General features: G+C 40.1%; 1 protein-coding gene and 1 long non-coding RNA gene across 2 annotated transcripts in view; one reads left to right on the top strand and one right to left on the bottom strand.

Annotated features, from left to right (window-relative positions):
- Positions 1-25,958, bottom strand: part of LOC149972504 (uncharacterized) — a 250,165-nt gene that overhangs the window by 192,070 nt on the left and 32,137 nt on the right. The window lies entirely within an intron of this gene.
- LOC110502416 (ventral anterior homeobox 1) lies at positions 1,136-11,904 on the top strand. Its single transcript, XM_021580442.3, has 3 exons — positions 1,136-2,412; positions 4,376-4,563; positions 9,782-11,904. The coding sequence occupies exons 1-3, from the start codon at positions 2,196-2,198 to the stop codon at positions 10,307-10,309; spliced, it is 933 nt and encodes a 310-aa protein (XP_021436117.1). The 5' UTR covers positions 1,136-2,195; the 3' UTR covers positions 10,310-11,904.

Raw genomic sequence — 25,958 nt, 5'->3', positions numbered from 1 at the left:
TGATTTTTGATTGTTGCAATCCGTTTCTTATTTCACCCCCCCAAAAAAACAACGCCATTGTAAAGTGATGACTAAAATCACCACGTAACAGCATGTTAATAGAATGTTGTTACTATAGTAATTACAACATTGCACAGGTATAGAGCGACTGTTACTGATGTACTGTTTTACCATCTTGTTTGATGTATACAAAGCTTTCAAGTGAGCTCATAATTAAAAATGAGAAACACAACTAATACATTGTGATAAGAACAATGGAATAAAATCAAACTAGCTGCGAAGCTTGTGAAAAGACATGCAGAAGCTAAGTGTCAAAAAGAGAATAGAGCATTTCATTTCTCAACAAAGCACACCCATCGATATTTTTAATACTCAACCTTTTGAATGTACATACTATTTTCCTGCCTATTACATGGATTTTGAATTTTCACATTATATTCACACTAATTTACAGTGTCTTTGCAATATTGCTGTAGAACTAGCAATTGGGGACTGGATATTTCAAGATGAGCCATTGTTGGAACCCGAGAGGCCACAGGGCTGCGTGTACAAGCTGTTTCCCAGGCTGAAGCTCAGCAACACAGCTTGAGAAGCAGAATTCCCCTTCAGTCGCTCCCTTTTTAGCCCCCTTTTACATTTCTTGAACAATCGCTCCTTCTCCACTTCAACCAGTCGTCCCCAAACACTCAGTGAATAAAGTTAGTGCAACATGCGGCCCTTAAACCCACCCCAAGACTGCTGCCTGGCAGCCACACTCACAGAATTGTTTATTAATAGTCCAATTAGATAATTGCCATCTTTCACTACTTTTCCTCCCTGTTTCCCATAAAGGAATTATTGGTGTTCAGGGAGGGGGACAGCTTGAAGAGGGCTTCTGGCCCCGCAAGGTGACGAGAAGGGCCGGAGAATGTTCCTTGCACAAGGCCATTGGTTTGAATTGAATCATTGTAGCCTAATCAATGGTCTTATTGGATTACTCCCTGAGATTTTGTTGCTCTGACAATGGAAATAGCTAAGAGTTGGTGGGTGGGTGGGTGGATAGTGGGATGGAAGGAAGTGCTGGAGAGGGGGGCCGTTCCACTGGTGTGAGTGCAGGGGCACTAATGACAAGTTTTGTCCCCTTTTTGTGTTTTTCAGATTAAGATTAGAAATGCAGCAGACTGCTTCTTATATGAATGGTGGGGACACTACATTAATGACTAGGACCTGTGGGCAGCTCTTCCTGCTGTTGTTCGTCGTGCTGAGTGACGTGGGACGACACAGGAAACTTTAACACAGTTCCTGTTAAGCAGAGCCAGGTGGTTTTTGTGAATCAGCTTTCGTGGAGAGTACAAATTCCTATCGGGGTGGATTCACTTTATTCTGTATCCTCTGTCTCTCCGCCTCTGCTTTATTCTCTCTATCTCGGTCTCCCTCCCTCGCTCTCTCTCTATCCTTCTCTTACTCCCACTCGCCTGTGAAAGTACTATATCGGCAAGAGCTCTATGTTGCAGAGGGACGATCATTGGCAAAAGACACAATAAATGCGATTAAAGTTAGCCATCGTGGCCAGACAACCAACTCCGGAGAAACGTTGAAAATGGCGGGCCATGTTCCGGGGATCAAAGAATGAAGTGCCTGGGAACTTTTCTGGAAGTGTTGTACCCCTGTGATTGTGTCTGTGTGCTCAGGGAGGCTATTTTGCAAAGCGAGACCAATCATTTCTCTTGATTCCCTGACTGAGAGCTGGCTGACAGATGAGGACAGAGTGAGCGAACCCCTCCATTAGGACCTGATATATTTCCCAAACAATTTAGTGTATTCATGAGGCAATGCAAATGTGGAAGCAGCAAAATGACCGTAATCAATTGAAACAGCGAGCGTGTCGATCCATCGCTCTGATTATTTGGAGATCATCTATCAGCCTGATGTGTATGTAACAAGGCGAGGTGGCATTAAATCGCTTTTAAGTTTCAGTGATAAGTCCATGATCATTGGGCAAGTGAGTTGGACAATGAAAATAGGGCACCTTGGCAGGTGAGGTAAGCGCTCCCCGAGCATTAGGTAGGTGACTCTCTGGTCTAAAAGGTGCTGTGTTAAAACAAAGCCACAGTGTTGAGACAACACAACGCGCAATACTCTCTGCAATCCCTTTTTTCATCTGACAAAGGAAAGAAAGTGGGGGAGGAAAGAAATATCGGAGAGGATAAGTGATTATGGAGGTCAGATACAACCAGGAGACAGAACCGGGGATGGGGCTGAAGAACGGACTAAAGGATGGGAAAGACAGCAAGGATTCCCAGGGAAACCTTTCCAAAACCTTCCTAAAGAATCAGCAGGAGTCCTTCTCACCATCTGGGATGGCGGAAAACTGTGAGAAGAACCGAGCTAGCACGGGGGACCCAGACTACTGCCGTAGAATACTCGTCAGAGGTGAGAGGATTTCTACTCATATGTTCTAATGCTGAAGCGTATGGGGTCTATTTACTCATTGCTTTACTTTATATGTACCCACAGGAAGAAATAAGATCATTTGCTATGTGAGATATGCTGCATTTTTCAAACAAAAAAAACATTCTGAATTAGGAGTAAATACAAATATAAAAGTGTAAATAAAAACATAAATTTTGAGCATTTTTGTATGTCCATATTTTCATGACTTATGTAACACTTGTGACATACACCTTGTGACATGCTCCTTGTGTCAAAAATGATTCACAACAATTGTGTTTCTTCTGAAATTGAATTGTAGGGCACACTTAAAGAATCATAGCAAACCTTTATTTAAGGTTTCTAAATACATTTGGTTTCTAAATTAAGAACGCATTTTCACGCTGCTATATACTATACAATTTCTCCTTTTGAAAAACACTTTGTATTTGAAAAGAATATTCAGAGAAGCTTAAAAGAATATGATATATAGGTGTTCGCTGTCTTATTCAGATACAGATGTTGAATGACAGTACTAATGGACGTAAAATGTATTTGCTTATATCATCTTTGATTCAAGCTATTTCATATGTAGTTAATACAAATAAATGTGCTAATTGTTATGAGCGTCGTCTGGCCTCAGGGGTAAATTGCCACAGAATAAGCACACATCATTTATCTACTCTGTTTAACACAGTTGGTTAAACAGAGACTGTTTAAAAAATAGGAATAATCCTTGCTAATTGGTATAGAAATAATTTAACAACTAAATGAAAACTACATTCAGAGATAACCTAAAAGTATGAACATTTATCTTTTGCTGCTTTTAGATGAGAGAAATAATAATACTATATAAAAACTATAAAAAGTAATAATACATTTAAGTTCATTGAGAAATAACCTTTCCCTACTATATTTTCTCTCTTTTCTATTAAGTCAATAAAAGCTAATACAGCTATGGAATTAATATCAAATCAAATGATTTAAATGTATATCCTTGAATTATTTTCCATTCACATGACAAAAAGTACAACTTTTTAACTACTGTACACATTCGATTTGGATTGTAGAAACCTAGAGGAAAAAACACGTTTGAGGTTAGTTGACTCATTTTAGGAGAGAGTTCTGATTGACATGATAAAATATGATCATTTAAAGTATTACTGCAATAAATGAGTTGGTAAAAGTAAATTATCACAATGAAATAAATGGATAATATCGCTGTATTTTGTAGATGTTTTATTCTTTTTTTTCAATCAACTTTCTTCTGTAAACGGCACTTTTCAAATGAATTAAAGACGGTTCTTTTTTTAAACTGGTTTTAGTGCACTTGAGGTTACCCGTAGTTAGTCTGCAAAGTACAGTAGTTGGTTGGGAAAATGTCAGTGTATCAACTGAAGTAATGCGTAGAACTGTGATTGATATTGTGCATTGTATGCATTCATATAAATATTGCACCATATTCATGTGCGTACCTGGATGGTTCATTTTTCCATTTTGCAGACATTCTTAGTTATCAAAACATATTGGATTGTGTAATGTAATTCAATGGAGATGTACAGAGATCCTCAAGACCTAAGTCTTTCATTGAAGACAATCATCAATTTCATGGACAACAGTAGACATACAGATATTACAAAAAGGATGAATGGTCATTCTGATGTGATTAAATTCAGACTAAGAGATCACTTTATTGGTCAAAAATCTGACTTCCACTTTTAACCCAACCCCTCCAAAAGACACACATACACAGGTATTTGGAGAGGTGCAGGGGGGCTGTTAAGTGCTTTGCTCAAAGGCAGGTAATGGCTTCATGGATTTCATATCTGGTTGCCAGCTCACTTCCCGACAGACCGAGGATTCGAACTCTCTAACCACTAGGCTACCCGATGACCCACAAGTGTTTCTAAAATTGAAAATAGCTATCATTGATAAAGCTTCAATGGTCACTTGTTCCTTGTTGTAGATGCCAAAGGGTCTATACGAGAAATCATTCTGCCAAAGGGACTGGATTTGGACCGTCCCAAACGAACCCGGACCTCTTTCACTGCAGAGCAACTCTATCGTCTGGAGATGGAGTTCCAGAGGTGCCAGTATGTGGTTGGGAGGGAACGAACAGAGCTGGCCCGCCAGCTAAATCTATCTGAAACTCAGGTAATTCAAGCAATACACAATACATGTGCCTTTTTCCCCTCTGACCATGAGTAAATAAAAATGGCAAGTGCAATACTACATCTATGTTCTGTGCTATCACAGATAGTATGTTATCGGATTGTTCAATGAAGGGCCTTTTGGGTAGTGTAATTTTGTCAATAATAATTATTTATTTCACCTAATTTGAACATTCTGTCATAAAAAACACATGCTCAACTTCATGTAACACACGGTTTCCCATCTCAAGAGGTTAAATTAAGAAAAATGAAAGTAAAAGTGTTGACCATAACAGGGTTAACAGTTTCATCTTAAATCAGCCGTAACTCCCATTGTGACAGGGAGCATGGAAGCTTGTTGTTTGCAACAGGGAGGGGCAATTTAATGCATGTGTAACAAAAAAATTTAACTTAAAAAAAAACTTCTAGCCTATCTATCTATGGGTAGCATAGTTGACGTGTCATGCTTGACAGGCTCAGTTTTCCGCAACAAAACACCAGAATATTGCCTAAAAGAGTAGAACCAGCTCACCTGCTTTAACACTATGATTTGACAATTAGATGTTCAATGTTTTTTTAAATAAAATCACTATTATTGGAATATGGTTACATTTAGTTAGAGTGTAGATGTACTCTCCGTGACCAAAAGTATGTGGACACCTGCTTGTCGAACATCTCATTCCAAAATCATGGGCATTAATAATATGGAGTTGGTCCCCCCTTGACTGCTATAACAGCCTCCACTCTTCTGAGAAGGCTATCCACTAGATGTTGGAACATCAGAATTCTGCGGGGACTTGCTTACATTCAGCCATAGCAACATTAGTGAGGTTGGGCGCTGATGTTGGGCGATTAGGCTTGGCTCGCAGTCAGTGTTCCAATTCAACCCAAAATTCAACCCAAAATGTATTCGATGGGTTTGAGGTCAAGTCTCTGTGCAGGCCAGTCAAGTTCTTCCACACCGATCTTGACAAACCATTTCTGTATGGACCTCGCTTTAGGCACTGGGGCATTGTCATGCTGAAACAGGAAAGGGCCTTCCCCAAACTATTGCCACAAAGTTGGAAGCACGGAATCGTTTAGAAAGTCATTGTATGTTGCAGCATTATAATTTACATTCAGTGGAACTAAGGGGCTTAGCCCAAACCATGAAAAACAGCCCCAGACTAGTATTCCTCCTCCACCAAACTTTACTGTTGGCACTATGCATTCGGGTAGGTAGCATCTCCTGGCATCAGCCAAACCCAGATTAGTTTGTCGGACTGGTGAAGCGTGATTCATCACTCCAGAGAATGCATTGGCTTTACAGCACTCCTACCGATGCTTGGCATTGTGCACTGTGAACTTAGGTTTCCATGGCTGAGCAGCCGCACACAAGCCTATTTCATGAAGCTCCCGACGAACAGTTCTTGTGCTGACGTTGCTTCCAGAGGCAGTTTGGAACTCGGTAGTGAGTGTTGAAAACCGAGGACAGATTATTTTTATGCGCTACACGCTTTAGCACTCGGAGGTCCCGTTCTGTGACTTGTGTGACCTACCACTATGCGACTGAACCGTTGTTGCTCCTAGACGTTTCCACTTCACATTAACAGTACTTACAGTTGACCAGTGAAGCTCTAGCAGGGCAGAAATTTGATGATCTGACTTGTTGGAAATGTGGCATACAATGACAGTTCCACGTTGAAAGTCACTGAGCTCTTCAGTAAAGCCAGTCTACTGCCAATGTTTGTCTATGGAGACAAATGGCTGTATGCTTGATTTTATACACCTGTCAGCGACGGGTGTGGCTGAAATAGCCGAATCCACTAGTTTGTAGGGGTGTCCACATACTTTTGTATATATAGTGTATGTGATACAACAGTTACTGTTAAACGTTGTGTTTTATCAAAATCTACACACAACGACCCTTAGGAATTTTCAAATCTTATCTCAAATTTGAAAAATGCTTTCCATATTGTCATCATACTTGTTGTCATATCCCATTCCATTACAATCTATTTAATTGTTACTATAACCCAGCTGACATTTTATTTAGCATACTGGTTAGCTAATTGTTTCTTACTAAAATCATTTAGAAGATAATAAAAACATGTGGAAAACTGTTTCACTGATCACATAGCTCCAGCAATACTATTGTCAGGTAATGATCATATACAAAACTCAAAATATATGTTGTTGTATTTCGCTTAATGAACTATGCAATCGCAGTCAATTCTATTGCCATGTTAGCCATATTTTCAGTTTTCTAGTCCACAGGCCTTAGCTGTGAGGTCAGAGAAAGGTCACGCTGCATACACTGTCGGGGGAACTGTATTTGCGCTTATCTGCTCGCTCTCGACAAGAGATACCAAACCTAGTTACCCTTCAATGTATAATTTTCACTTCTGCTGCAGAACTTAGGCCGACATATTTGCAGCACAATTCTATTTATTTATTTATCTTGCAAGCTGGCTAATGGCATGGTCAGCCACATTTGCATATGTTTATTACGGTATGTCATGAATGCTGAAAATCGGGCCTAAACTAGCTTGACTTTGGACAGATGTTGGACTGGAGCATTATGCTCAGGTATTTTCTGTGAGTCACAACATAGTGACATGTTTCTCTCACACATTTCTGATCATCACAATAAATATTCATAATGATCTAGCATATACATACATTAAAAAAAGTTAAAAAATGTATTTATGACCCATACATTTGATGCTTTTATTTTGTATGTAGCTACAGTATACAGTACATGTGGTTAACCATGTCAGCACACAATTGAATTCAGAATTCTTTGGTGGTTTTCAATAGAGAATAATGGTACTTTAGACTTCACGCAGCTGTTAGGTCCCCATTCACAGGGAGGACAATAGGCTTGAATTTCTTAACGTCTTTTCACATGCAACATTAAATGTTCCACGCAGCCATGCTACTTGATTACTTTAAATCTTCAACTGTCTCGTTCATGCATTGATGAAGTGGGCTCTAATGACGGCATCATGAAATACAATTTTTGTTCCGAAGCACTCTTGGGGTGTTACATTAAGAAAGGGCAGCCATTTGCTGAAGTGTGCACACCTAATCACCTTTGTTTGGGTTGTTGGCTTTAGAGCCCCTCGTTGGACGTTGTTGAAAATGTATCCTCTCAGATAAAAGATGTTCACTAATTGTTATGGTTATCATAATGTAATTCCTTACTTACAGTGTGTAAAATAGATTTGCGATTAACCCGCTAGCCTTGTGAATTTACTGAGTTGTTTATCTACAACAACAACAACATGAGGGAAAACATACCATTCAGATGTGATTGAAGTAGCTGCCGTTTGAGGTACTGTAGCTGGAGGCTCATTGATTGAGACACATTCCCTCTAATTATGGGACATATGAAAGCAATCAGATTTGATTGCCACGGACTTGACAGAGGTGGGGAAAAACATGAAGAAATGCAAAACTCCTGTTATCATTTTTTAAAAGGAATTTATTATATAAAATGTATATTTATAAAACCCAAATGGGAAAAGATAGTCATTCAACAATAAAAATAGACCTATCAAACGTGGAATAGAAACGCGTTTACTTTACTTTGTATTTACTTGACTAATTTATCTACTTGATTAGGAATACAACATCCATGTTAATCTGTCATACACACTTTACTTTGTAATACCTCAGTCTTTGTTATACTTCAGACACATACATACATATAAACTCATCAGGGCCAGCCCCGGGCATAAGCGGCATAGGCGTTCAGGGTCTCAACTCAATCCGTTTCTCAATATACTGTTGAGAGTTAGAATAGTGGAATACACAAGGTGGAATTTTGAAATTTGGTTGTGCAGTTTTCAATTGTTATGTCAGTCACTGCCAGTCACTCAGTTAGCCAACTTAGAATTTTTAAAATCTAAACTTGAAGTAATTATGGTAAAAATACCGACCAGGCATGCAGGCCATGCAAGGCATGTGCTCCGGGGCCCTGACCTCCAAGGGGCCCCCACTGATTTTGTAAGTCTTCCTCACTCAGATATCATTAACATGGCATAAATCATGGCAAAATGTGTAGAATTGCAGGAAAGTAGCTTTAAAATAAGAAACATGTATCTCCACTCCATGGCAAAATGTGTAGAATTGCAGGAAAGTAGCTTTAAAATAGGAAACATGTATCTCCAGTCCATGGCAAAATTAGTAAAATTGCATGAAAATTGCTAAATGTTTTCGCCACTCCATGGCAACTGCAACACTTTCTCTACGCCCCATGGCAACTGCAACACTTTCTCTACGCCCCATGGCAACTGCAAAACTTTCTCTACGCCCCATGGCAACTGCAAAACTTTCTCTACGCCCCATGGCAACTGCAAAACTTTCTCTACGCCCCATGGCAAAATATGTAGAATTGCAGGAAATTAACAAAAATATATGAATACGTTTTTCTCTCACCGACGTATTATTACTATTATTATTATTATTATAATAGCGGGTCCACTAACAAGTTTTTCCAGCAAGGGCCCCCAAACCAAATCTTGCCTAGGGCCCCCAAAAGGCTAGAGCCGGCCCTTATACTCATTACTATCTGACCCTGCTTTTGTTGCTTTCATGTCCTTTAGTTCATGAATTATTTAATATGCTAAAGATTTTAAAGGTCATGGAAATACATTTGATTAATTTCTTACTACTTTATCTTACATTCTGCATTTTACCAGGAGAAAAATATGTTATTGAGTTATTCATGCCTCCCGTCACACATTTTTCTTTACGGAAAGTTTAGTTCAAGTTTAGACCCCAAACAAAGTACTGTATAGTGTATGCTCATACCTACTATGAAAAAATACAAATTATGTGTGACTCTGATAACATCCATTAATGTGACATTGATACATAAATATTTATATGGCATTAGGTTGTGATTTCATCCGTATTTCTGTAAATTAGCTACTAAATCTGTCAAGGGGTGGTAGCTGGGCCCCCTGGTCTCATTCCCATTTTATTACTATCACAATTAAAATCATGTGGCCATCAAAGTGTGACCTATACTGAGACCACAGGGGAATTCGGAATTATTCACAACAATCCAAATCATTGTCATTTTCTGAAAACATTGGTGTTGCAATAAATGCCCACAGAGATGATAAAATATACATATTATCCAAAGTATGTTCATTTGGAAAATAGGCCCTATTTTGCTTAAGGTCTCTAATGCTTATTTTCTGTCTGAATTTGGTTTTGTGTCCTCCCTCAAGGTTAAAGTTTGGTTCCAGAACCGACGCACAAAGCAGAAGAAGGACCAGGGCAAAGATTCAGAGCTGCGCTCGGTGGTGTCGGAGACGGCAGCCACCTGCAGTGTATTAAGACTCCTAGAGCAGGGCCGGCTCCTCACGCCGCCAGGTCTGCCGGGGCTCCTGCAGCACTGTGGCAACGGCACCTTGAGTGTCGCCCTGCGAGGGCCCTCCATGGGCATGGCCAGCAATGGAAGCAGCAGCAGCAGCAGTGGTGCCAGCTCAGGGACGGCCGGGGGCAGTCCCCCTCTGCCCATAGTGACCAGTTCAGGGACGGTAGCGGGCCTTCAGAGCTCCCCGTCAGCTCATGGCCTGTTCAGCTTCCCCATGCCCTCTCTGCTGGGAAGCGTGGCCACCCGCATGTCCTCCAACCCGCTTTCTATGGCCGGGAACCTACAGGAACTGTCTGCCCGCTATCTGAGCTCTTCTGCTTTTGAACCTTACTCACGGACAAATGGCAAGGAGAGTATGGACAAAAACGTTTTCGAATGATGTTTTTGATTCGTTTCATTGCTCTCCTTGCTTTTTATCACCTTGGTTTTGTTTGTTTCGCCCTCTTCTGTACTGTTTGTGTTGTGGTTGTCGTTCATGTGAATCCAATTGAGCATCTGATGCCTCTCGGAGGGAGGAAAACAAAGACATACATTTCATTCTTACAAGAACAGGGTGATTGTTTTTAAGCTTTTGCACTAAATTAAAGTTTCAACTCCATGTTGTGAATTTCAATACAAGTACTCAGAGAAACAAATATCCATGAGATTGCATAGGTGCAGCATTGCATTTTTTTTTGCAACATTTTCTCACATTTATTTTGCCGCAATAGCAATCACAAAAAGAGCAACAAAAATGAGTCTGTTTATGTTTTGGTAACACATCACACATGTTTAGCTGCTGCAGGTAATTGGCACATTACACACAAAGCTTTTCAGTGATTGGCCATGGGTGTAACATGATGGTACCTTTTTGATTTTGTGTTTTATTATTTGATTGTTTTGGTTAGACAGTGTTTTGAAGTAGAGAGTTATCAAGCATTACAGCTTGCGGAGTTCAGGTGACAGACTGTCAGTTCAGGATGGCATGGTGAACTTGGAGTTCGGCCCTTGTCAAACATGACATTTCAGTTTACGGAAATATCACAGGTCTCTTTTTCCATTTGCAGATACTCATGAGGAACACAGGCATTTAACATACAAATGCATTTACATATGCAGATGTTTTGCAATATGAAACTACAATAACAGTATTTTATACCAGTTTGTATTTGTTTTTATGTTTGGGCCAAAACAAACTAAAGAAAAATGTTGTCATACAGTATGATAGTTCAATTGTTCTGTGCTAGTTGTTTTATAAATGGGTTTGTGAGGGTTTTCCCAATATGATTTTAAACACAGTCTACATTTGTGACTTTTATGTCTTAAAGCTGCAGTATTCCACTTTTTCGTCTGTGATTTTAAGAATACTGGAGTGGTAGTCCAGATTTCCATGTAAGAGTTGGAGAAAAGCTTGGAAGTGTGGGGTTGGGCAAAGGGAGGACGGAGGAAAGGGTTCTGGAAAAGCTTTTGAACTACAGTAAGCAGCTTGCATAGTTGGATATAGAGAATTGAACTTGATGCTACACGATTGAAAACAGTGCAGAAGGTTTTGCAATATTTTAAGACCTTTTCCCGTGTGAAATGTTTTAAGATCAGTCACCATGGCGGGAGGTTTAGTAGGAAAGGAGCATGAGGTGAGTGAAATTACTGTAGTACAAAAGAAAGACAAATGAGAATTGTACCTAAAATTGTTATTTTATTGTAAATTATTAATGTCCGTAATTAATAGATGATTAGTATGTATATCTGAAAAATAATGAATGAATGAATGAATGAATGTAAGGGAGGAGGTGATAAATCAATCAAAGCTCTTTGGTGCTGTTGTTGTGAAATAACTTGAACTTCGTGACATGTGTGGTAAGAGTGTGGATACATATTATATACAGTATATATGCCTACCAAAAAAGCCACGTGTGTTTTTTTGTTTGTTCATACATTCATCATGATGATAATCCAGTTATGATTAAAAAAAAGGCCATGTTGTACCTTCATTGACAATGGGTTCGAATAGCAGTTTACTTAAAAAAAAAAAAAAATATTCAAATGAAGTGTTATGCCCTATGGAGAGGACCTTTGTCTGTATTATTCTAGGTAGCAACTGAAAGGTTGCAAGATCGAATCCCCGAGCTGACAAGGTCAAAAATCTGTCGTTCTGCCCCTGAACAAGGCAGTTAACCCACTGTTCCTAAGCCGTCATTGAAAATAAGAATTTGTTCTTAACCGACTTGCCCAGTTAAATAAAAGTTAAAATTTAAAAAAAAAATAATAACCAGGGTCGTGTTAAATAGTAGCATGCGTGTTTGAGGGGAGTGTTTTTGTTTGCTATCTTACTCTAACCCTAACAGAAACCCTAACCATAACCTCTAGCTCATGGGAAAATGTACACACATTCAAAAATGTGATTGAGGCAGCGAAGGAGGCTAGGGAAGTGATATTGAAAATATGGTTTGACTCAACTCTGTAAAGTTTCGGTACTAGATGGGCTTCGTTGAAAAATGACAATTGTTAATTAAGAGAGCTACTGTATAGAACTGTCAAAATGGACACTGGAAAAACTTTGTCTGGAAGCCAAGCTATGCAGCGAAAATGACATTTGCAATGTCTGTACATAAGAACCCTTGGAGGCCTTTTCAATGGTAGTGTTTTCTATGGAATAGGAAAAAATCCCACTCTGGCCTATGAAAAGAATTGAGCTAAACCATTCAAAGCAACAAAAAAAATGTCACACAAGGAGGGGAATTGTCTCTTGAAAAAGCAGTTGCAGTGGTCAAAACCATGGAAGTCTGGGCACAAAAAAAAATGGGGATGAATGTGATGATCGCAACAATAAAGGTCATAAAGGGTGTCCAAACAAATAAGCACACAGCCCACCATGTGGATTAATGGCATAATGCTCCTGGAATGGCTACCACTCTACCCTACTATATGTAGTGTGTCGTACAGCTTAATGTTTGAGTCAATGGAAATAACATAAAAATATGATTGTATTAGAAATTCAATATAAGAAATGTATTAGTGTTAGCCAAGTTCATTAAGTTGCACTTCTATCAAACTGGTGTCAAACTGTCATATATTCAAAAATTCTATGGGCCTCTTTTGTCAAATCAACAATTTAAATATGGACCAGTACAAAGAGCATGGATACAAAATGACATGGAATTTCTACCAGTGATTCATAAATGAAGAAGAAATAATCCAATATGGCGGAAGTTCTGGTTCCACTTTGGACATTTACACGGAACAAAAATGTAAACGCAACATGTAACAGTTTTTTGGATTTGAATGAGTTACAGTTCATATAAGGAAATCAGTCAATTGAAATAGATTAATTAGGCCCTAATCTATGGATTTCATATATGTTGGTCACAGATACCTTAAAAAAAGGTAGGGGCGTGGATCAGAAAACCAGTCAGTATCTGCAGTGACCACCATTTGCCTAATGCATCTCTTTTGCATAGAGTTGATCAGGCTGTTGATTGTGGCCTGTATAATTTTGTCCCTCTCCTCTTCCATGGCTGTTACAAAGTTGCTGGATATTGGTGGGAACTGGAACATGCTGTCGTACACGTTAATACAGAGCATCCCAAACATGGTCAATAGGTGACATGGCTGGTGAGTATGCAGGCCATGGAAGAACTGGGACATTTTCAGTTTCCAGGAATTGTGTACAGATCCTTACAACATGGGGCTGTGCATTATCATGCTGAAACATGAGGTGATGGTGGTGGATGAATGGCTCAACAATGGGTCTCAGGATCTCATGGTATCTCTGTGCATTAAAATCGATAAAATGCAATTGTGTTCGTTGTCCATAGCTTTTGACTGCCCATACCATTATCACACCGCCACCATTGGGCTTTCTGTTCACAACGTTGACATCAGCAAATCGTTCATCCACACATACACGGTCAGCAGTTCTGAGGTCGGTTGGACGTACTGCCAAATTCTCTAAAACAATGTCGGAGGCGGCTTATAGTAGAGAAATTAACATTAAATGATCTGGCAACAGATCTGGTGGACATTCCTGCAGTCAGCATGCCAATTGCTTGCTCCCTCAAAACTTGAGACATGTGGCATTGTGTTGTCTGACAGAACTGCACATTTTAGGGTGGTCTTTTATTGTAAGCTTAATAAGCTTATTGTGCACATGGAACATTTCTGGGATCTTTTATTTCAGCTCTTGAAACATGGGACCAACACTTTACATGTTGCATTTATATTTTTGTTCAGTGTATTTCCCTGTGTGCAGAGGGAATTTGATTTAAAAAATGTATGTATCAAAATTAGCATTTTAGCCATGTGTTACCGTGCAATATTTACGACAAGGAAATCTAATGATACGAGAACAGTCTATGTTCATTTAGATATTTGAACTTGGAGTGCTGATGCTGAAACTCCTATTAAGTCTGTCAGGGCCATGCACACACCTTTTGGGGGACATAAAAAGGCACCCTACCAAAATAAATCCCACAACCGCAGCCACAGACGTGTTACAAGAAGATAGGAAAGCAGCACAATCTGATGAGTAAAGTATTTTGAACTGGAATAAATTCTGCACTTATTAACCATTAACAACACAATTACAGTCAAAATAGAATTATGTAGGAAATAATGTAGCCTGCCATTACTATATCCAACCAAACTCCATTTGGTGACACTATCATGTATCCCAGTGGTTTTCTAACATATTTGACCCAAAACCCCCAAAAAGGAGTGATATAAAACTTGTGACATCCACGCAAGCACATGCAGGTGTGCACACACGAAGATGTATGCACGATCGCTGCGCAAATGTAACTTGTCATTACAGCCATAAACGTCATGCATTTTCAAAACGCAAAGACAGGCTACAGAAATAAACAGCATTTTACACCTGCATTTGGAGTCTTTCATGTTAACAGCCATTATCAAGTAAGGATATAGGCCATCATGTCACTTCTCTGGAGTCCGGAGCAATACTTATGCAGACCACGTGCCTTTTTGTCCACAGTCTCCATAGTGCCATTTTCGGTGGTGGTAATTTACCCATTTTGGAGAAAAAAAATGTTGCCGTTGTTCTTGTTCTGAACCCACTGACCACAAGTTGTGGTTAACTTCTCATCTATACTTCAGAACCAAAAAGTGCCGCTCTGGATTGTTGACCAATGACCATTCATCAGCAGTTGCACCAGTGGCGATTTAAGCATGTAAATCTTGGTTGGGCAAACCATTTTTTTCTGTGCATGCCAGCAAAGCCATTACACAACACATTAATTGCACTATAACCGTGACAAACGGTGCCCACAAACTGTTAGAGCCTACATAAAGCTGTCCCAACAGCAGAGCTTTCTTTTCAGCACCATGGAGTGAATCCTTACCACCGCTACACCTGGCTATAAGCAGAGTCTTGTCTGGCAGCGAAAACAGATCATTCAGCCTCATTTACTGCCTTTTTTAAAACATAGCTGATATGCCTGACTTGCTTTAACAAATGTACAGTAGTTACTACTCACTCCTTGTGGATTTGTGTAAGTCGATAAGAACCACATTCTCCTTCAGTAATAACAAACGCCAAAAGGAGTTTTGACTTTTGAACCATACACAAACGCTATTACATTTATGTGCAGTAAATTCATAATGTTTATTCTCATATCATTAACGCTTAACTCTAGTATAAGCAAGTGCAAGCAAACGAGTTACGACGAGGTGGGCCTTTTTGTTCAGCGCTTTCAAGATGGACACCGACAGAAATTCAGACTGATGTTAGTTCAGATAAATTCAGCAAGATGTTGAGGCCTTAACTCTTCTTTAAGTCACCACAGAGAGAGAGAGCGAGAGAGAGAGAGAGAGAGAGAGACTCAGTTAGCCTACCATTTGAAGTATTTTATTAGGCCCATGTGGTCTTAAAAGGAAGGAAAATAAAATCATGAGGATCCACTTGCGCACTGCGCAAAAAAAAACAACTTGCAATATCAACTGGAATTACATCAGTCTATTAGTGAACTTTTTGTTGAAAACAAATCATCTAATAGTAAGAGACTGTCACTGGCAAACATGGTTACAGACCCAACAACATTATATAGGATCTCCTCCTTGTCAAGAAAAATTATAATACACAAAGTATAAGCAGACAAAGAAAGTACTTATAATATTAAATGATTTCTCTAAAACAGGCTACATGTGCACCACATAGTCAGAACAGTAGGTTAAGTTCTGAGGGGGAAAGGGACCAAATTATTAGGGTGAGGCACATGGAGTACTAACAGCTTACTACACAACATACACTTAGTATTACTTTCTCAGCTACAGTATACATATCTCCCTGGCATATTACATCATTTATGCAGCAGCAAATAATACATTTTTGGACTCACCATTGTTGTGGTGCTGTGCTCACTTGAACAGGAAGGTGGTGCGGCGATCCTTCTTGTGGGCAAATTTTGTCATCAAAGTCTGGCATTCTCTAGATTTATGGTGCTTTCAAGACAACTGAGAACTCAGAAATAAACAAGGTGGAATCATGACGTCAGTGATCTTCAGGTTGGAGCTCTAGAAAGAGACCAGAGTTCCCGACTTGGGATTCCGAGTTGGATGACTGTTCAAAATGTATTTTCCCAGTAGGAGTTTCCAGTTGTCTTGAACTCAATGAAGTCTGAGATTTCCCAGTTCCGAGTTTCCAATTGTTTTGAATGCGGCAGAAGTCATGCTGGATTGACAGCATGGACAATGTTTCCAACCTTTTCTGGCCCATTGTGTTCGTGTAAATGTTTATACTTTTAAGCTTGGGAAAGAGACCCTTTTAGAAAGATGTTTTAAATCCTTAAACCCAGACTTGGACCACACACCCTGTCCACCAAATAGCAAGCAGGGGAAGCAAAATAGTGATTGCTTTGCAACGTTTGCAGTTAGACATTGATTCCTTCCAAACCACACATTGTTGAATTTGAGATTTCCAGCTTGTTGTGTAATGTTTATGTCCAATGGCCAATGAGCACCGTTTTATCTATTGTCGACGTGATTCATGATGATGACTGCTTGTCTAGCTTGCTAGCTAAGATTTTGAAAGCATGATGTTGAAAGGATCGTTCCAATCAAAGCTACGGTAGATATATGATTTGACATAATTTTATCTGTGGCCAATGACCTTGAGCCATCTTGGATGGGCACTAATGTAAATCTATGGCAACACCCAAGGGGGCTGGAACTGCCAAGCTCTCCCTGTAGATTCTGCGGTTACGTAGTGTCTCCATGAGTGACAGAACACTGAGCCAATCACGGTGCAACTAGAGAAGATTACCAATGCCTACACTATGTATTTTCTGCTGGCTGCCCCTCGATGACAGAAAACACTGAGCTAGGCTGAAACACCTGCATTTTGGAGCTGCCTCACTCAATAAATATGCCTTTACATTATTTTCAAACTGATATGTGTCATGAATTAATGCCAAAATAAAAGGCAAAACAGGCAACAAAACAAAAAAACATAAAAATATATACAGTTCAAGTCAGAAGTTTACATACCTTATGGTTGGAGTCATTAAAACCTGTTTTTCAACCACTCCACAAACTATAGTTTTGGCAAGTCGGATAGGACATCTACTTTGTGCATGACATAAGCAATTTTCCCAACAACTGTTTACAGACAGAGTATTTCACAGAAATTCACTGGATCACAATTCCAGTGGGTCAGAAGTTTACATACACTAAGTTGACTGTGCCTTTAAACAGCTGGGAAAATTCCAGAAAATGATGTCATGGCTTTAGAAGTTTCTGATAGGCTAATTGACATAATTGGAGTAAATTGGAGGTGTACCTGTGGTTGTATTTCAAGGCCTACCTTCAAACTCAGTTCCTCTTTGCTTGACATCATGGTCCTTTGCTGTTGTTCTGGGATTGATTTGCACTTTTCGCACCAAAGTACGTTCATCTCTAGGAGACAGAACGCGTCTCCTTCCTGAGTGGTATGACGGCTGTGTGTGTTTATATCTGCATACTATTGTTTGTGTAGTTGAACGTAGTACCTTCAGGCGTTTGGACATTGCTCTCAAGGATGAACCAGACTTGTGGAGGTCTACAATTTTTTTGGTCTTGGCTGATTTCTTTTGATTTTCACATGATGTCAAGCAAAGAGGCACTGAGTTTGAAAGTAGGCCTTGAAATACATCCACAGGTACACCTCCAATTGACTCATGATGTCAATTAGCCTATTAGAAGCTTCTAAAGCCATGACATCATTTTCTGGAATTTTCCCAGCTGTTTAAAGGCACAGTCAACTTAGTGTATGTAAACTTCTGACCCACTGGAATTGTGATCCAATGAATTTCTGGGAAATACTCTGTCTGTAAACAGTTGTTGGGAAAATTGCTTATGTCATGCACAAAGTAGATGTCCTATCCGACTTGCCAAAACTATAGTTTGTGGAGTGGTTGAAAAACAGGTTTTAATGACTCCAACCTAAGTGTATGTAAACTTCTGACTTCAACTGTATATATATCTATGTTGTTGTTGTTTTCTTAGCTAAACAGGTGGGGCTCAAAACAGGTTCTGCCCCACCTGCCCTGAATAACGAGTCGTCACTAATTTACACGCAAAGGTGGCACACATATCCAGTTTAGTAGATTAGTGACCAGAAAGAAGAACTTGTTTAATTTCATTTCCAGTTTTGTCTGGCAAATACAGAGTGGGCCTACATTTATCATCCATATAAAATACAGTTTAGCAATCTACTACTGACTCATCTTTGCCAGAACAATGGGCTGTGTGGCATTTTGATGGACCATTTTCATATTTCAGCCTACCCACTGGACACAAATTTCAATTAATTGTCTATTCCACATTGGTTCAATGTAATTTTATTTAATAACGTTGATTCAACAAGTGTGTGTCGAGTGGGTAGTTTGGTGGCTACATGTCTAAAGATAAGCAGCTCTAACATCACACTGCCTCCCACATTATAAGATAAAGATGTAACATTCTTATGACCTTTTCACCATATTTGTGAGAGAACAGGGTTGGCAATAAGCACTCTGCAGGAAGGCTGCCTCTACTCTGTTTTTGTCAGGCAAAACTGGAAGAAATTAAACAAGTTTTTTCAGGTCACATGCACTGCCTTTGCAAGCCAATGCTGATGACTGGTCATTGGTCAACAATAAAGACACGCAGCGTTTTGGTTCTGAAGCATAGATGAGAATTGAAAGTCGACTTGTGGGCAGTGGGTTCAAAACATTTTTTTAAATAAAAAAATGGGAAATTATACCACCACCAGAAAGGGCAATTTTGAGACTGGAAGAACAAAGGGGCACGTGCTCGCGTGTAAAAGTCCTATCTGGGCAGTGTGCACATGCCTGAAGTCTGGGCTACCACGGGAACACAAGACCCTGTTCAGATTCCACATGCCATACAGTTATATTGTTTTTCGGGGCATGTTTGCCTTGGGTTGGAAGTAAAATTTGAAGACACATTTCCATTCCATCCATCCCTCTCTCTTCTGTGGATGAGTAAAGTAATGCTTCAGTGGCATTGGAAACTGACGGTCTTTTGTCTATCAGAAGTATGAGCATAGGCAGAAAATCTTACCTTCCCCACTGTGTCTTGGGAATCTCCCAGGAGAGAGAACAGTCACATTTATGTCCACCCCCTTTTCTACCCCCACCCATTCTCTCTCTTCTCCTGCAGTCCAAATTAGACAGAAGGTCGGGAGGTTTTGTAAATGGGGGGATAGGGAGCCGGTGGATTTGTTGGGGGGAGTGTCATAGCTTGAGACCACCAACACATTTCTCCAAACAGTCTTTAAACTTAGTACTTTGGGAGGAAATAAAAACTGCATCCAGTCTGTTTGTTTTGTCCACCTCTTTCCTTTTCCTATTTGTATATACAGTACCAGTCAAAAGTTTGGACACACCTACTCATTCAAGGTTTTTACTTTATTTTGACTACTTTCAATAGTGACCACATTAAAACTATGAAATAACCCATATGGAATCATGTAGTAACCAAATAAGTGTTAAACAAATCAAAATATATTTTATATTTGAGATTCTTCAAAGTAGCCACCATTTGCCTTGAACTTTGCACACTCTTGACATTCTCTCAACCAGCTTCATAAGGTAGTCACCTGGAATGCATTTCAATTAATAGGTGTGTCTTGTTAAAAGTTAATTTGCGGAATTTCTTTCCTTCTTAATGCGTTTGAACCAATCAGTTGCATTGTGACATGGTAGTGGTGGTATACAGGAGATGGCCCTATTTGGTAAAAGACCAAGTCATATTATGGTAAGAACAGCTCAAATAAGCAAAGAGAAATGACAGTCCATTACTTTAAAACATGAATTTCAAGAACTTTGAACGTTTCTTCAAGTGCAGTCGCAAAAACCATCAAGTGCTATGATGGAACGGGCTCTCATGAGGACCGCCACAGGAAAGGAAGACCCAGAGTTACCTCTGCTGCAGAAGAACAGTTCATTAGATTTACCAGCCTCAGAAATTGCAGCCCAAATAAATGCTTCAGGGAGTTCAAGTAACAGACACATCTCAACATAAACCATTCAGAGGAGACTGTGTGAATCAGGCCTTTGTGGTCAAATTGCTGCAAAGAAGCCAATACTAAAGGACAGCAATAAGAAGAGACTTTTTGATTCCAATTGCCATGTCTTTGTGAGACGCAGAGCAGGTGAACAGATGATCTCTGCATGTGTAGTTCCCACCGTGAAGCATGGAGGAGGAAGTGTGATGGTTCTTTGATGGTGACACTGTGATTTTATTTGGAATTCAAGGCACACTTAACCAACATAGCTCCCACAGCATTCTGCAGTGATACACCATCCCATCTGGTTTGCGCTTAGTGGGGACTATCATTTGTTTTTCAACAGGATAATGACCCAAAACACACCTCTAGGCTGTGTAAGGTCTATTTGACCGAGAAAGAGCGTGATGGAGTGCTACGTCAGATGACCTGGCCTCCACAATTACCCAACCTCAACCCAGTTGAGATGGTTTGGGATGAGTTGGACTGCAGAGTGAAGGAAAAGCAGCCAACAAGTGCTCAGCATATGTGGGAACTCCTTCAAGACTATTGGTATCCCAGGTGAAGCTGGTTGAGGGAATGCCAAGCGTGTGCAAAGCTCAAGGAAAAGGGTGGCAACTTTGAAGAATTTCAAATGTAAAAAATATATATATATAAAATATATTTGGATTTGATTAACACTTTTTTGGTTACTACATGACTCAATATCTGTTATTTCATGGTTTTGATGTGTTCACTATTCTACAATGTAGAAAATAGTAAAAATAAAGAAACATTCCTGAATGAGTAGGTGTGTCCAAACTTTTGACTGGTACTGTATGTATGGGGATTAGAAAGTACAGGCCTTATCAAAGCTCCAACCCTCTCATGCCACATAAGACTAGCCAAGAACTAGTGACCTCAGGTCCTGTAGTGCGCCAAATCTAGAGGATGTTCTAGCCTTCCCAGCCTGTTAAGTGACCTGCCTACCTTTGACAAGCTGTTAACCTGTTTGCACTATGAGACTACGTTGAGTAGTGGGGTCACAGCCACGTTGTATTCATTCTAGCCTCTATGCACTCCCCTCCTCTAACCTTTTCCCTTCGTTTGTAGACTTCAATGAACAACACATCAGCTGTGTGACCAGGCTAAAAGCCTTCAAGCCATACCATGTTATAACTGCTACACATTGCCTACATTGTTGTCCCCATATTAGCTAAAGTAACGTCTTAGTCAACATAGCTAATGGAACTAATGCGTTAGTAAATCCGCTATTGTAAGCAGTTACACCAGCGGGCTCCGGAGACAATAAATTAATCAAACCAAATGCTTACCTTAACTTGGAATAGTTCCAGTGTTGTGTTGGATAGTCATAGCCAGCTAGCTAACATAGCATCCCTCTGTTGGAGCCGGGTGTTTGAGTAACTAACCTATCCAGCTGCATTTACTGCTAAGTGAAAAAAAATTACTCTCTTGCTTCTCCTTCATTTTTGAAGAAATTGATTTGTTGAATACTGTTCAACTATTGTCTTTCTCTCTCTTTGAGTCAACTACTCACCACCTTTATGCACAGCTTATGCTTTCATTAAGTACTAGACTCATTCTCCGATCCTTTGATTGGGTGGACAACATGGACGTCCTCCAGAAGTTGTCATAATTACTGTGTAAGTCTATGGAAGGGGGTGAGAACCAAGAGCCTCCTAGGTTTTGTAATGAAGCCAATGTACCAAGAGAAGGACAGAAGCTACCTGTCTTCCGGCTACATCATGGTGCTTCCCTACAGAGTGCTGTTGAGGCTACTGTGGACCTTCATTGCAAAACAGTGTGTTTTAATCAATTATTTGGTGGCGTGAATATATATAGTATAGTTTTATCTAAAAAGGATATATTTTTCCAATGTTTCACAATTTACATTTTTATGAAATTCACTGAGGAGGATAGTCCTCCCCTTTGTCCTTTTGAGGTCCTCCACCGCCTTGGGGATAGTGTATACCCCAAAAAGTAGACTTCTAAATATTGTGATGTTGGAGAAATAAAGCAAATAACAGACATTATGGAAGTTACATGACATTTACATTTTTGGGGAGACTGAACATATTAGAAAATGTCTGAGTTTGTAAGTCTTAGGTCAAAACATGGATAACCATTTCGAAGGAAAGGCTCGGCAGAACAATTTGTTGACATCTGGAACATTTTTAAATGTCAGCAGAAGCCAAAATACCTTAGAACTAAATAAAGGTAGCTTGAACTGCATACTGCAGAGGCTAAAGCCAGGCACCACATCTGAATAGAGCATGTTCACTTTTTCCATATTTTGTTACGTTACAGCCTTATTCTAAAATTGATTAAATTGTTTTTTCCCCTCATCAGTCTACGAACAATATCACATAATGACAAAGCAAAAACAGGTTTTTAGAAATGTTTGCAAACATATTAAAAATAATGAACTGAAATATTACATTTACATAATTATTCAGACCCCTTACTCGATACTGTTGAAGCACATTTGGCAGCGATTACACAGCCTTGCTTCTTCTTGGGTATGACGCTACAAGCTTGGCACACCTATATTTAAGGAGTTTCTCCCATTCTTCTCTGCAGATCCCTTCAAGCTCTGTCAGGCTGGATGGGGAGCGTCGCTTCACAACTATTTTCAGGTGTCCCCAGAGATGTTCGATCAAGTTCAAGTCTGGGCTCTGGCTGGCCCACTCAAGGACATTTGGAGACTTGCCCCGAAGCCACTCCTCCATTGTCTTGGCTGTATGCTTAGGGTCATTGTTCTGTTGGTAGATGAATCGTCGCCCCAGTCTGAGGTTTTGAGCACTCTAACAAGTTTTCATCAATGATCTCTGTACTTTTCTCTGTTCATATTTCCCTCAATCCTGACTAGTCTCCATTTCCCTGCCGCTGAAGAACAACCCCACTGCATGATGCTGTCACCAACATGCTTCACCGTAGGAGCAGGTTTCATCAGACTAGAGAATATTGTTTATCATGGTCTGAGAGCCTTTAGGTGCCTTTTGGCGAACTCCAAGTGGGCTGTCATGTTTCTTTTACTGAGGAATGACTTCCATCTGGCCACTCTACCAGAAAGGCCTGATGGTTGTCTTTTGCTGATTCCAAACTTCTTCCACTTAAGAATGATGGAGGGCACTGTGTTCTTGGGGACCTTCAATGCTGCAGACATTTCTTGGTACCCTTCCCCAGATCTGTTCCTCGACACAATCCTGTCCCGGAGTTCTACAACAATTCCTTCAACCCCATGGCTTTGTTTTTGTTCTGACATGCACTGTCGACTGTGGGACCCTATAGAGACAGGTGTGTGCCTTTCCAAATCATTTCTAATCAATTGAATTGACCATAGGTGGAGACCAATCAAGTTGTAGAAACATCTCAAGGATTATCAATGGAAACAGGATGCACCTGAGCTCAATTTTGAGTCTCATAGCAAAGGGTCTGGATACTTATGTAAATAAGGTATTTATGTTTTTTAAAATTTGTAATACATTTGCAAAAATGTCTAAACCTGTTTTCACCTTGTCATTGTGGGGTATTGTTCCTTGAGGATAATTAGGAACGTGGTTTCATTTTTATGAATAAAAAAAAAATCTCAGTTTGACATTCCGCTGGAATTGCCCTAATACCTACATAGTTTGTTTAAAATGTTCTCAAATTTGGACAATTTGGACCAAAAGGTGACCACTGCATATATTCTTATATGGTGTCCCCCACACATCACACTTTGTAAGAAAGTTAGAACCACTGGGGTTGGCTATAAACAACGTTCGCTCTAAGCAGCGCAAGGGGAGAACGCAGAAGAAATATCAGCCTGCACAGAGAAGAACGATACTGACCTTCACTCAACTTACCTTCCCTATATATGTCACTCCCTGTGGTTCCTTCCCCAGGCATCATTGTTTCTGTTTCAGTTTCATGTGTGTGCGTTGTTCATTTTTCATTTATTGATTAAATCACTCACTCCCTGAACTTGCTTCCTGACTCTCAGTGCACATCGTTACAGAATGATGCCTCACCTAAGGGAAGCATCAGGGAGTGTTTTTTTTTTGTTTCGGTGGGGTCCGGGAGCCGCTACAGGCTCTCATGCCTCAGACAGATCGCCAGGCACCTCTGCCTCAGGTGGTTCGTCAGGCTCCCATGCCTCAGCCCGATCGCCAGGCTCCCCTGCCTCAGCAGGGTGACCGGTCCGCTCCTGATCCCCGGGATCGTCCCTTTGGTTGGCGTCCTGCGGCTGGAGCCAAACACGCCTGGGAGGGGGAACCATCATGTATGCTCTCTCTCTAGCCTCTAGGTCACCAGGCTACTCGTTATGGCGCACACCTGTCATCACTTCCCTGATTACCTTCCCTATATATGTCACTCCCTTTGGTTCCTTCCTCAGGCATCATTGTTTCTGTTTCATGTCTGTGCATTGTTCGTATTTCTTGTTTTGTTTTATGTTTCGTTTATTGATGTCACTCACTCCCTGAACTTGCTTCCCGACGCTCAGCGCACATCTTTACAGCTTTAAATATTTAAGGAATTCCGTGTATGTCAATTGGCCTTGAGGTACAAGATTATAGATATTTTGTGTAGTCATGTCAATACATATTAGTCAAATGAACTAATACAAGTGTGGTCACTAACAGCCATTATGCCTTTATTGTTTGATCCATTGCACATTTTACATTCAGACTCATGGCAAAATGTGTAGAATATCAGGAAATTTGCTAAAAAGCATTTAGTGTTAGTTTTAACATATCAACTAACTCTAAATGTTGTGATCTTATATATCAATTACCACAAAGTGTTGGTTTATCTAACACCAAATGTGCAGTGGCCTCATCTTTAAAGTAACACTGAGCTATACTTGCATCTACAGTATGAAGATTCCAGGTAGCTTAGGTAGGTAGTAAAGGTGTTTGCGTGAAATCATATCTGATAAATGAGGGCAGTGCTCCTGTGGGCGGGAGCCCTTCAGTAGTATTAAGTGCTATTTTTTGCATGCAGTCTAAAACTTTTGGATAGGCTCTCCAGGGACTACGGGAATGGGTTGTGTCGTCAGATTCCCCACTGTAAAGCTTACCCACTTCAATTTGTAGTGCTTTTTCTGCCATCAGAGAGCTGGAGTGAGTGAATGAGAGTGTGTGTGTGGGGGGAGGTGGGCAGTTAAGAGCGCTGGGCCTGTAACCGAAAGATTGCTGGTTTGAATCCCTGACTCGACTAGGTGAAAAATCTGTTGATGTGCCCTTGAGCAAGGCACTTAACCCTAATTGCTCCTGTAAATCGCTCTGGATAAGAGTGTCTACTAAAATGTAAGTGTGTGTCGGTTGAGTAGGAAGCAGAGGTTCAAAACCATCTGCAAACGTTCACTTTTAACCTATTGTGCTGGATGTGCTGCTTTAAGTGAAACAGGATCAGTGATGTTTTTACCTGGCACTCAAAATAAGTGATAACGCACTCACCAGGACACCGTGTCAGTGTGAGGCACATGTGGTTTCAGAAATCTGGAGCAAATACTCAACCTAAGGTCACAACGCACTAGCAGATCACCGATTTTGATAGATCACTA

The sequence above is a fragment of the Oncorhynchus mykiss genome, chromosome 23 (genome assembly GCF_057628025.1).
Source record: "Oncorhynchus mykiss isolate SJ-2025 chromosome 23, ASM5762802v1, whole genome shotgun sequence".
NCBI lineage: Eukaryota > Metazoa > Chordata > Actinopteri > Salmoniformes > Salmonidae > Oncorhynchus > Oncorhynchus mykiss.
This window is presented reverse-complemented; position numbering and strand designations above follow the sequence as displayed.